The 13,904-nt window shown below is 38.4% G+C and overlaps 2 protein-coding genes across 2 annotated transcripts in view; both read left to right on the top strand.

The window, feature by feature from the left end:
- Nucleotides 1-13,904, top strand: part of LOC134813997 (phosphatidylinositol 4,5-bisphosphate 3-kinase catalytic subunit beta isoform-like) — an 83,969-nt gene that overhangs the window by 38,736 nt on the left and 31,329 nt on the right. The gene's annotated exons all lie outside the window — the stretch shown is intronic.
- LOC134814303 (uncharacterized) lies at nucleotides 4,076-6,938 on the top strand. The gene is made up of 6 exons (XM_063822400.1): nucleotides 4,076-4,224; nucleotides 4,764-4,892; nucleotides 5,111-5,320; nucleotides 6,153-6,324; nucleotides 6,484-6,576; nucleotides 6,756-6,938. The coding sequence occupies exons 1-6, from the start codon at nucleotides 4,076-4,078 to the stop codon at nucleotides 6,936-6,938; spliced, it is 936 nt and encodes a 311-aa protein (XP_063678470.1).

The following is a 13,904-nucleotide window of genomic DNA, read 5'->3' on the forward strand; positions in this document are numbered from 1 at the left end:
CACATATACAGTACGCCGCGCACACAGCCACTATTTTGGTGGGCGTTCTTATAGTTCTACTGTTCCATATCTTCCAAAGATGGATACTAGGCTCAGGTTACTTGGCTCAGATCTCGTGTCTTCTGATGCTTTGAGAGGGCCTGACATGGTTCAGATCTCGAGCCTTGGGTCGGATCTCGATGTTTGAGGATCGTATCCTTTTCGGCACGCTTTGTAAACACATAAGCTTGTTAGATCAGATCTTGCGAAAGGCACCTGAGACCTTGTCATCTATTAGTACGCTTGTTATACAGATCGGATCAATACATAAGAAAGAGAGATGGTGGTCGCAGAATCTAATTATGATTGTCTTCAGCAAGTACATCCGCTGACAAAGAGGAGCTGAACTACTTCTGGAGTCTGGACACAGACGGTGTCCTCAACACCCGGAGAAAGGATCGAGATACCCTACTACCTCTACCTGGAGATGCCAGAGGTACAGAATCAAGAAATGTCCTGCTCATGTAATCCTTGACCATGGAGATCAGTCCTTGGCCAGCGGTGCCAAACCTCATTCCCACGACCCTGACAACTTAAAGTTAAACTAGAGCGGTATTTGGAAACCTGTTTATCTTTTAGTTATTTCTAACTGACGATTGGGTTCAGTTGTCGTTTCAAAGTTAATTAGGTAAACTGATTGGGTTTTTAATTATTTTCCCAAGCTACCCTGTCTAGGAAAAGTCCAAATTGGGTTCAGTTGTCCGGTAGCCTTTGAGGAGCTATAAAATAATGACATAATACATCTTACAATATCATACATTTAAAACACCATGAGGAGAAGTTAAACATAACTTTCGAGATACAAATCGAAAAGTTCAAACATCCAGACAAGATATTACTTACTATTAAGTATATGTGCTCCCAAAAAGTCTTAACGGCCATCTAACACCATGCTAGTAGCCAGCTGTTACAGTAATAGCCCAGCCCTCTTACACCCCTCTAATAGCCATAACACCACCAGTAGTTATCAGGTATAATCCACGATTCTGCCTTCACAGATTATCAACCAGTGTCCAAAATTATTTAATAAAGGATATTAACATCACACCATTTATCCCCAATCGACAAAGATCATATTCCAAATGTCTTCAAAAACTACAGACCAGTGTCAAACCTTGAGAAAATTGATTGAAAGAAAAGGCTACAGGAGCAATGAGCATGTAATGATAATCTCAATTTTCCAGACTCTACTTCTGGACAATATGCTTACAAAAGAGATCATAAATGGGTACTCCACATCAAAGAGAATACATGAAAACATAATTAGTAATCAAATTACACATCAAAAAGATAACTAAATAGGGTGAAAAGGAGTTTCGAAATGCAACAATAATACTAAAAAACAACCTAGGTATTTTTGTGAAAATATGACAGTATCTGCTTTAGCGCTCGATTTTCATACCACGGTGTAAATTTTCGAAAATATGCGCGGCGCGCCTAAAATTTTGGTTCTATTAAAAATAAATTTTTTGGTCAAAATTATATTTAATATATTGAAATTAGTTGTTATTACAGATATATGTTAAAATATTTCCAAAATATAGAATATAAGTACCCAAAATAAAATGCGCGCAAAAAAGTCAAAATTTTAACACTTTTTTGCGCGCATTTTATTTTGGGTACTTATATTCTATATTTTGGAAATATTTTAACATATATCTGTAATAACAACTAATTTCAATATATTAAATATAATTTTGACCAAAAAATTTATTTTTAATAGAACCAAAATTTTAGGCGCGCCGCGCATATTTTCGAAAATTTACACCGTGGTATGAAAATCGAGCGCTAAAGCAGATACTGTCATATTTTCACAAAAATACCTAGGTTGTTTTTTAGTATTATTGTTGCATTTCGAAACTCCTTTTCACCCTATTTAGTTATCTTTTTGATGTGTAATTTGATTACTAATTATGTTTTCATGTATTCTCTTTGATGTGGAGTACCCATTTATGATCTCTTTTGTAAGCATATTGTCCAGAAGTAGAGTCTGGAAAATTGAGATTATCATTACATGCTCATTGCTCCTGTAGCCTTTTCTTTCAATCAATTTTCTCAAGGTTTGACACTGGTCTGTAGTTTTTGAAGACATTTGGAATATGATCTTTGTCGATTGGGGATAAATGGTGTGATGTTAATATCCTTTATTAAATAATTTTGGACACTGGTTGATAATCTGTGAAGGCAGAATCGTGGATTATACCTGATAACTACTGGTGGTGTTATGGCTATTAGAGGGGTGTAAGAGGGCTGGGCTATTACTGTAACAGCTGGCTACTAGCATGGTGTTAGATGGCCGTTAAGACTTTTTGGGAGCACATATACTTAATAGTAAGTAATATCTTGTCTGGATGTTTGAACTTTTCGATTTGTATCTCGAAAGTTATGTTTAACTTCTCCTCATGGTGTTTTAAATGTATGATATTGTAAGATGTATTATGTCATTATTTTATAGCTCCTCAAAGGCTACCGGACAACTGAACCCAATTTGGACTTTTCCTAGACAGGGTAGCTTGGGAAAATAATTAAAAACCCAATCAGTTTACCTAATTAACTTTGAAACGACAACTGAACCCAATCGTCAGTTAGAAATAACTAAAAGATAAACAGGTTTCCAAATACCGCTCTAGTTTAACTTTAAGTTGTCAGGGTCGTGGGAATGAGGTTTGGCACCGCTGGCCAAGGACTGATCTCCATGGTCAAGGATTACATGAGCAGGACATTTCTTGATTCTGTACCTCTGGCATCTCCAGGTAGAGGTAGTAGGGTATCTCGATCCTTTCTCCGGGTGTTGAGGACACCGTCTGTGTCCAGACTCCAGAAGTAGTTCAGCTCCTCTTTGTCAGCGGATGTACTTGCTGAAGACAATCATAATTAGATTCTGCGACCACCATCTCTCTTTCTTATGTATTGATCCGATCTGTATAACAAGCGTACTAATAGATGACAAGGTCTCAGGTGCCTTTCGCAAGATCTGATCTAACAAGCTTATGTGTTTACAAAGCGTGCCGAAAAGGATACGATCCTCAAACATCGAGATCCGACCCAAGGCTCGAGATCTGAACCATGTCAGGCCCTCTCAAAGCATCAGAAGACACGAGATCTGAGCCAAGTAACCTGAGCCTAGTATCCATCTTTGGAAGATATGGAACAGTAGAACTATAAGAACGCCCACCAAAATAGTGGCTGTGTGCGCGGCGTACTGTATATGTGGTTGAAATTGAAATTTGATTTTATTTATGAATATAGTTCTCTAAATTGAAGGCAACTAGCAGGCGGTTCAGCAACTATGCACCTGAATCATGGAATTCTCTCCCTCTTAATGTCCGTAACATCGAGAATATTGTCTCTTTTAAGGGTAAGTTAAAGAACTATTTGTATGATCAGCTATAGCCTGGTTAAGCTATTTTTTGTGGCTTCTAGTCTTTTTTGTGTTATTTTTTGTTTTCCGAGTATCCACTTCTTGTTTTTCTGGTTTTTATCGGTGTGTCAATAAAATCAATTATGTAATATGTATACTTTAACCATTTTTCTGCGACAGTTAATCTGATATTATCTCTTTAACATTATTTAGTATTTTTTGATTTATGAGACCCGTGTTTTGTTTTTAACTTTCTGCTCCGAGGAGGAGAGAAAGTTATTTGAGGAGAGCCGCTCAGACATGGGCACCATATTGTATAAATTATTTAGTTATCTTTATACAATATCTTTGTCGCATAGTAGCGGGGTAGTAAATACAGTGTTTCGTTTCGTTTTCGTTTCGTATAACATTATGTTTTGATTGTTTTGTGGTAAATAAAAATTTTTCTTTCAAAAATATAAAAATTTTTCTTTCAGTGCCTTTTGATGATCTTCATTATATAGTAGGGTATTAATACTGTTAAAATACCTTCTGCATTACCAAATAACAAATAATGAAGTTGAATATCATCAAAATATTGTGTGCAACTAGGACATTATTGCAAAGTAATTTGTGATATTGCTTTGTCCCATGAATAATTTCACAACATGAGAACATAAAATATAGGTATATGTCATGGATGGTCCAGCATGGATGGGAGACGAAGATCTGAGACACTTTTTGGAGGCTTCAAGAGCATCCAACTATACTTGCAGCGAGATTACTTCACTCCTGCCAAAGAAGTTCCCCAACTACAGGGCTTATTCAGAACGCACTGTAAAAAGGTATAATGCAGACAATGAACATTGTAAATTAATGGAAATCGTGTTTACTGTTCATTACTGCATGTGTGCTCATAGATGCAATGAACGAGGGTCTAATGCGGGGCGCAATTTTGTTATATTTACATAGCAAAATTGCTCGCGCCCCTATTGGACCCTCATTCAATGTGCAGTTCAGTTTTGCTATGTCAACGTAAAACGTTGCAGAATTGCGCCGTGTATTTAACCCTTATTGGACCCTCCTTCATTACACTCATGAGCACACAAGTGCGTTTAAGTCTAGTCAAGTTACTATGAACATATCGAATGGGTTTTGAATTTTCATATTTCTGACGAAAAACCTTCCACTCCCTCAGCCCTCTACGATCTACCTCACTGGTATTTGAACTAAAGATTAACACCGAAACTTATACTTTACCAAATGACCACATATTAAAAACAAAAATCTGTTGTGCATATGTGTACACAATACACATGGATTGATTGAGTAAAACAAAACATTTTCAGTAAAACTAAAAGTTTCACTAATAAGTGCTTTGCAGAATGCTGAATCACTGGAACATTAAACGACACAATGATGTTGATGATCATACTTTGCTGACGGCGGTACAGAATGTTGTTAACGAAAGTTCGGGCCAATTAGGATACCGGGATGTGACTGAAAAACTAAGGTACACTAAAAAGGGCAAATTTGTAGTGTTAATGTAACAAGTTAAAATATTTAAACACGTCAATGAAAAAAGGAGTAAACATTTTTATAATAATTGAGGCGCCTTGAAGTAGTATTAAAACAATGGCATCACGATGTTAAGGAACGGTATAATGCATATATGTGTATATATACACCTTATTTATCAATATTCAGTATATTCACTGTTCCTTGTTGCAGGTCTCAAGGCCTCTTCGTATCGAGAGATGATGTTATGAATACACTAAGGTTAGTTGATCCACAAGGTGTTGTTATGCGCACTCCAAAGTTCAAGAATAAGAGGCCTAAGAAGACCTTCTTCAGCAAGGGGCCAAACTACTTATGGAGTCTGGATGGCCATGACAAGTTAAGTGGGGATGCCAACTGCCAATTCGACCTCAAAATATATGGGTATGTTACATTTCTTGTTTGTGTGAAAACATGCCATTGCTGAGCTCTAATTGTTTTTATACCATCCCACAACTTATAAATTCCTTCATGATGTTTTGAAAGGGGCGGGATGGCTCATAAGGGGCGGGATTAAACGGGTAATCCCACTGTCAACATCAGCTAGAAAGATAACCCTGCTGGGCATTTCTGGGCGCATATCATGTGTATGTTGTATAACCATGATTGAGTGTGTGCACGGTGCACCTGACTGAATATTGTCACGTGACATGAGCGCACACACTACGTGATGAGATTGAGTGCATCATGTGACAGTATGGGAGCACAGCATTGGATAAGATTTCCCCCTTATCAGCCAATCAGTTATATCACTATACTGTAGCACCTATTTGGTGTTCTGCCCCTGTAGAGTGTATAGACTATAGCGTGGTACCGATCTTTTAATTTTGGCAAGGGGCTTAAACACAGAATATAACCAAACTATGATATAAGTTTTAGACTGTAGAAATGATGTGAGCAAAATTAAGGCCCTTCAATCTTGACGGGGAGCTTGAACAAATCAAACAAATCTTATCTATCATGTAACAGGGAGAAAAGCTCGGAGGAAGACTTTTGGGAGAAGGGTGAATTTATAGCTGTTGAGTATGAAACAGTTAAACAATGTATTTTTAGCAGTGTATTTTATTAAGAGGTGATGGGGAGGGATGCTTAAAATTAAAGTAATTCATAATTTAAACATTGCTGATCATCATGATAAGATTTCATTATATTTATAAAGTTGGTTCTTAGGTCGGGCGATATGCTAGCGTTATTAATTCTTTTTAATTTTTCACAGGGCCCTTGATACTTACAGTAGGAAAATCATCTTCTTGTACATTGGGCGGTCTAATAGAGACAGTGAAGTTATTGGACGTATTTTGTTTGACCATCTGCTGGAATCTAGAGTTTTACCGCAAATGCTTCGATTTGACAAAGGAACTGAGACCGTCCATGCTGCAGCTGTACACGTGAGTTAATTTTCCAAGGCGTTTTTTATATATTCTACTGCCTACTGTCCCTGTGCCATGTCTGCTACAAATGCTGTTTCCATATTAAATTTCAATACGTACCTTAAAGCTATGGTGTTAGACCGCAGGATTCTGCTTGTTTTCACTCTTTTTTTTCAGAAAACTCTATTGCAACTGAAAAATGTTGACAAGGAGATTACAACGATACTTGGTCCTTCTACTGCCAACAAAATAGAACGATTGTGGAGGCAGGTAGGCAATAGTTGGAGTGAAATGTTTGCTAAATCTGGTTAGATCTTGCTCACTTCTTAGGTCACAACCGTTTTCAAAACAATTATTTGTCGACAAGAAACAAACATAGGCAAAGCAAAGTCCGTTTCCTTACTTATACCATAGTTTGTCCCCATTTTCCAAGTAAAAAATGCTGACAGGTCCGCGAAAAGGTTTGTGATGGTTTTCGTCACGTACTTAGAGAGATTGATCAAGACGGTCTGTATGATTCAAGTTGCGAGTATGACAGGGATTTAATTGCTGGTGTGTTCATACCTGTTGTCGAACGTTATCTCGACGAATTCAGGGAGAACCATAACAATACTGCAATACGAAATTACTGAAAACATTCAAGAATAGAAACAACATATAGGATGTCTTTAAAGGCCTCGTGTAGCCGGTTGGCCCGACATGATACGACATATCTCGACACGTCGGGGTTTGTCGGGGTTTGTCAGGGTTTGTCGGGGTTTGTCGGGGTTTGTCGAAGTTTGTCGGGATATGTCGGGGTTTGTCGGGATATTTCGGCGTGTGTCGGGGTTTGAAATAATTATTGGGGCAAACTGACATAATCCGACATACCCTGACATATCTCGACACGTCGGGGTTTGTCGGGGTCTGTCGGGGTTTGTCGGGATATGTCGGGGTGTGTCGGGGTTTGTCGGGGTTTTTCGGGGTGTGTCGGGGTTTTTCGGGGTTTTTCGAGCCTGGAGGCTACATGAGGCCTCTTTAAGTGCATATCTAATAATCTAATAAATCTGTTCAGGGGAAGAAAGCAGCGCAACGTGGAACTTCCATCAGGGACAATCCCTGAGCATGTGTATTCGTGCCCAGAAGAGTACGGCGGAGAGGTTAGTTTGATTAGATCCAATGAATTATTCTTTACTAAAAACCGTCAACAGTGTTGGCTAACGCAATCAGATAAATTAGCAAACAAAAACAACCCAATCATAGCTATACAAATTAGCAGACAGAAAACCCATTATCTGGGCCCAATTTTTATTTATTTTCCCCTCTCTTATTAATTATCAGGTATTATTTATCATTCAGGAGTGTGGAATCATGCTTTCTGACAAGGATATAGAGAGTTTCACTGACGCTGATATTTTGTCCAACGTTTTTACTGGTATTAAAATTAATTCGGAGTTGGCGTCTGAATACCTCGTTGCTGCTCTCCCTCGGATAGCAGTAAGTGTCTTCAAATGCATCCTACTTCCCCTCTCATATTAATTGTTATCGTTTGTCGTATATATATATATTTTGTAGCTGTACTCCTACACATTAAAAGTCGGTGTTGATTAGATCTTCGAAACAAGTCTTTGCATCATTTTATTAAACATCGTTATCTGAGATAAAATTGTTCTAAAAGCAACTGGAATATATATATATCTTACTCCGATGACTGGCTATGAACACGTAATAATGACTGGCTATGAACATGTAATAGTTAGGCAACGTTTTTGCTAAAATATTTACCCGTTTCAGGAACTTCAGTTAAGTGGGGTTAAAGCGGAATACACACGAATAAGGGAAGCGGTCTATCGAGATACCAGATTTTGATAATTTCCGTCTCGTTGAGGCCGAGATTTTATTAATAAAGAACGTTTAGTTATAAATATCGTAAAAAAGCTTCTGTTGGTTTTTGTACTAACATTTACTTGGTTGGTTAAACACATTTAAACCTCGATTAAACGCATGAAATTGATTTTTAGATTTTTAACATTCAATTTTTAACATTAAATTTTAACATTAAATTTTAACATTGAATTCTTTTTAGCAGAACTACAATGTTTTGTTAAATTATAACATTTACCTGGTTGTTTTAACATTTACTTGGTTGGTTAAACACATTTAAACCTCGATTAAACGCATGAAATTGATTTTTAGATTTTTAACATTCAATTTTTAACATTAAATTTTAACATTGAATTCTTTTTAGCAGAACTACAATGTTTTGTTAAATTATAACATTTACTTGGTTGTTTTATATGTGGGTTTGATTCTTCTGTTGGTTTTTGTACTGTTTTATCTTCGGTACAGCCAGCCATTACCCATAAAATCATGTTATAAGGATTTCAAGTTAACTTAAAAGTTTAAATTTTAAACTCCGTAAATTATAAAGTTGGTACAATTCTTTTCTAAGGATTAGAATACGAAGTAAGTTATTATGATAAAATGTTTGTTTCACTGCTAACATCATCCTACTACAATGTTTTGTTAAATTATAACATATACTTGGTTGTTTTATATATGGGTCTGATTATTAAATTATTGACTTTGATGACATTTTTGTTTCACTGCTAACATCATCCTACAAAATATAAAAAGCCCAAGTAATCTCCCAACTTTGAACACAAATTTATATAGAGATTTGTCCGGCCAATGGGGCCGGGCAAGATGCTGAACTCAATCTCAATAACCTAATGTCTGCAGTCGTTTTCAAGCACGCTTAAATCACACGTCAAATACAGGAGTTTATCGGTATGCCATATATATTTCACCTGAGGACAATAATAGGTGGATAATAATAACTGGATCAGACTACACGTGAGGGAACAATAAGCACGCGTTAGCGCGATCGCCATTTGGTACAATTGTAGACATCTGCGCGCGCGCAACGTACGTTCTTTGTGGCGCGCAGTGAGGACTGCTGATGGCACATTTCGGCCATATGGAGCGATTTCATTTTTGTTTTGATTTTTTTTTGGTTTTTTTTTAATTTTTTTTTGTTTTTTTTTGTTTTGGTTTTTTATTGTTTTAAATTGTTTTTCTTTTGGTTTTTTTTAAGTTTTTTTTAGTTTAGTTTTTTTAAAATTTATTTTTGGTTTATTTTTTAAAAGTTTGGTTATTTTTTGGTTTTTTTTGGTTTTCTAAATTTATTTTGAAATAATTTACAATGACCCACCTCGGCCACCATACTACACTCGAATTTCGAGATTTTTCTTAAAGGACCCCAAATTGTTGAAACCTGCTTAAATCGATATAATTTGAACGGTCTATCGACGAGATGTATTTTTGAACGCCGATTCCAAATCAACCAACCTGACACAGAGTTAAAATGCTCCCCTGGCGAGTTATCGACGAAAAACTGTTTTTGATCACGTGACTTGACCAAATATTAATAAGGAGATTGGTATATTGTCTCGTTAGGATTAAGGTTTTAGCATATGCTGCAGTTAGGGATCGGGTTAGGGTAAGGTTTAGGGGTTTATATAGTCCCTCAGGCCTCAGGACCATCTATAGAACTTGTTTACTGTTCAAGTGAGTCACGTGATATTAGAGTGTAGAATGATTGGTCATCATCCAGTTAAAAACAATGCCCAAGTCAAACTTCACTGTAGTTTCTACCAATTTTAAATTTCTCTTATCATAAGCTAAATTACGCCATTACGGTCAAAGCAAACAAAAATGTACAAGTTGTTTTGGACTGCCTTAAAACGAGAGCACAGTCTCAGCTGACTTATCCTCAAGTGTGCTGCGCATGTCACGTCATTAGCTCTCGCCAGGGTTCTCGCTGGATAATTTTGTAATTGCATTGTTTTTGAAGAGTAATCGACGATTAACCCAAGGACATGGGACAGCTCATTGCTGAATTATTCAATAGCTCGGGGACTCTGGGTCTCTCCGGGGTCCCTTAGGCCTTAACTACTACTATAGGTGTAAGAAATACTGTTATAAATGTCAAAGCCTTACCAAATTGTATAGAACATCTTGTATTGGAGTAATAGAGAGATATAGAGAAAGAATGGGAGAAAGAACCCAAGGAATTTTATGATCGGTTGGGGGGGTACCAATGGCATAAATGGCATAATGGAGAATTGGCCAAACAAAATTTCCATTTATGCCATTTGATGATTTTTATGCCATTCTTCTCCATTCTATGCCATTCGAAATATGAAATTTTAAAACTTTGAACTGAGAATTTAATAACGAATAGTCTGCACCCCACTAGTACTGTCCATCTTTATCTCTATTTATTGTACTACAACATCTATTTTCACCCATTAATTTCCTCAAAATATCCCTAGCAATGGGCATTATTGATTACCTGCTGGATGCTGAAATCGTCACTTATTACCTTGGAAGTGATCAGAATGAGCAGCTGTTTGCATTTATTCGGGTTTCTTTTTCATCTGGTCGCTCAAGAAATATGGATGCGATAACTATGGCCCATGGAATGGAGAGAAAGAATGTGTACAGTGCTTTATCATTACATGAAGACACATCTGCAATTGCACATGCACGTGGAAGTACAGTTTTGCATCCTACAGTTCACCTCAAAAAGGTTAAATCTACAGGCCAGAAAGCAGAACGAGTGAAATGGACTGGTAGTATGATAAGCCTAGGCAAGTTGGCAAATTCGAGAAGGGAAAAGAAACAATTTCCCTGTGTTCGCCGCAGTCGCAGATCCTGAAGAACGGAGTGGGAAGCCAATCGTCCATGGCCAAGAACTTTCTTGGGAAGCTGTAGATGATGAAGCTGGATGCCTCGAGGATGAGGACGACTTAGCTTATGAGGTAGAACCTGGAGTTGATGATTGTGATGATGGAGAAACGATATCAACAGATAAATATGGAACACTATCCTTCCGGTCTTTTGAGACACTCACGCTCAATGGAGGAAGAAGCACTTTATCAACAAAATCTCGTCTTTCAAGATTCAAGGGGGACGCGTTTGGAGTGTCTTCTGATGTTCGCATATACAATCAACCTGAATGCGGATGTTCAACAGTTTTGAAAGCTGGCAGTACAGAAACTCTTAAAGTCTTCAAATCTCAGCAGGACTTTGCAACAGGAGTACTTACTTGTACTTGATTAGGTCTCCTCAATCATTCGAGTGGCCTACACCAATGAACTCCCGTTTGTGACGTATCATCTCCCTCCAAAGTTTGCGGTCACTAGCCATCTCGCTCGCTCCTTCTAGGTCTATGTCAGTGTTTCCTGTAAACGCTGTAGCATCTTCCAGCAAACATTTCCTCCAGTTCTTTCTTGGACGGCCCCTAGATCTTCTCCCATGGGCAGGGGTCCAGTTAAGCAGGTACTTAGGAAGCCTAGTGTCTGGCATTCTGGTGACATGGCCAAACCAACGCAGGCGGTTTGCTCCTATGTACGTCTCTACTGGATTTATCTTTGCACGCTCCAGCACTTCAGTGTTTCTAACCCGATCGAGCCATCTTATCCTAAGTATTCTCCTCAAGCAACGCTGATGGAACACCTCAAAGCGATGTAGCTGCTTTTTGGTTGTGTTCCAAACCTCACTACCATATAACAATATTGTCAAAACCGCTGCCTTATAAATCCTGATCTTTGTATAAGACTGGATGTTGCGGTTTTTCCATATATTACTCAGTTGATTAAAGGCTCCGGAAGCTTTCTGAATCCTAGCTGACAGCTCACGGTCGATAGTACCGTCGCTGGAAATAATTGTACCTAAGTACGTAAAGTCACTAACTTGCTGCACTGGCGTGTCTTCAACAGTGATGTTCACACATAGCCTCAGTCTTTTTACCATTGATTCTAAGACCTCGCTGGGCACCATACATACACAAAAGGTCAGTTGTCTCTTGAAGACCTTCCTCGCTGTTATCCAGTACAGCTATGCCATCTGCATAATCTGTATCTAACACAGTGATATCATCAACAAGCGGACTGATAGATCTTTGAAGAACCGCTCCGTGGGACACCACTTTGTTGCTTTCTGTTCTCTCAGCAGCCACATTGAGGCAGACATTAAAAAGTGGGGGACCCTGAATGTCTCCTTGGCCACTGCCTGAACTTACTTCAAACCATTCTGATAGTTCACCATTGTGTCTAACAGCACTAACAGTTCCATTAAAGAATGCCTGTATTATTCGAATGTATTTACATGGCAGGCCATAATGACTGAAAGCTTTCCAAATATAATTCCTGTCGATGGAATCAAAAGCTGCCTTGAAGTCCACAAAATTTACATACAGGGGGAGATTATATTCAATGCAGTTATGTATAATAGTGCGGAGTGAATAAATCTGATCAATGCATGATCTGTTCTTTCTAAACCCACACTGATTGTCTCGTAGCAAACTTTCTAAACCGTCACTCATGCGTTGTAATATGATGATTTGATACAGTTTAGATGCTGTAGATCTTAGAGTGATCCCCCTATTATTGGAGCAATGAGAGGTATCACCCTTCTTTGGTACAATTATCACAATGCCTTTCAACCAGTCGTCAGGCACTGCTTCTGAATTCCAAACTTTAGAGAACAATTTCTCCATCCTATCCACAAGACCACTTGCCCCATACTTTAACTGCTCATTAGAGATTTCGTCGATCCCAGCACTTTTGTGGTTCTTCAATTTTTTGAGACAGTTTAAAATCTCAAGTCTAGTGGAGGGACCATCACCATCACCAAGATAAGGAAAGCATGGAATCACTTCAAGATGGTCCAGGTCAGACAGATCCGCATTCGTGGGAGGAGGGTTTAATAGCTCCGAAAAATGTTCTCCCCAGGCCCATCTCTCTCTGAGCAGAGGGATCAGCAATCAACTTCCCGGATTTGTCTCTTACAGCAGTTGATTTTCGATTCTTCTTACCGGACAGTGTTTTTATCCGTTGCCAAACTTCCCTTTGCCGGCCATGGACAGCAGCTGTTTGATGTTTCCAGATCTGCTACAACTCTAAGAGCCCAATTCTCGTCGTCTTTCCTGCAGCTCTTTTTGACAAGTTTGTTGGCCCGAGAATACTCGCTCCTATTGTTGTTGTCACTAGGCGCCATCTGTTTAATCTTACTGCGTTCTGCAATAAGGCTTTTTGTCTCCTGAGACAAATGCTGCTGCTTTCTGCGCCGGGGGCGCTCACCCAGTACCTCCATAGACACTTCTTTAATAGTATCCTTAACTAATGTCCATTCTCCATCAAGATTTACCTCCATTGGTAGGCAGCTAAAATGATTTTGAAGAGCAATGCAGTACTCTTCAACCTTGGACTGATCCCTAAGATTCTCAATTGCTGGAGATATCCTACGAGAGGCGTTCATTTTTTGAACTGCCATAAGTTTGACTCTAAATTGACCCCGAACCAAATAATGATCGGAGCCAATGATGCTGGAAAAGCGTCCCACCGATTGTCAGCTGATGTAATGCACAGAAATCTAATAGTCGAAGGCCGTTGTCATTTGATGAAACGTGAAGGGAATGCTTACCAATCACACCGGACCAAGCTGAGTTATCTTGGCCAATGCGAGCATTTAGATCTCCAAGTAAAAACTTCACGTCATGAGCTGGTAGTTCATCAAATGCCCCAGATAGCTGCTGATAAAAGTCATCCTTT

Source organism: Bolinopsis microptera, chromosome 4 (assembly GCF_026151205.1).
Source record: "Bolinopsis microptera isolate Bmic1 chromosome 4, MBARI_Bmic_1.0, whole genome shotgun sequence".
NCBI classification, from domain to species: domain Eukaryota; kingdom Metazoa; phylum Ctenophora; class Tentaculata; order Lobata; family Bolinopsidae; genus Bolinopsis; species Bolinopsis microptera.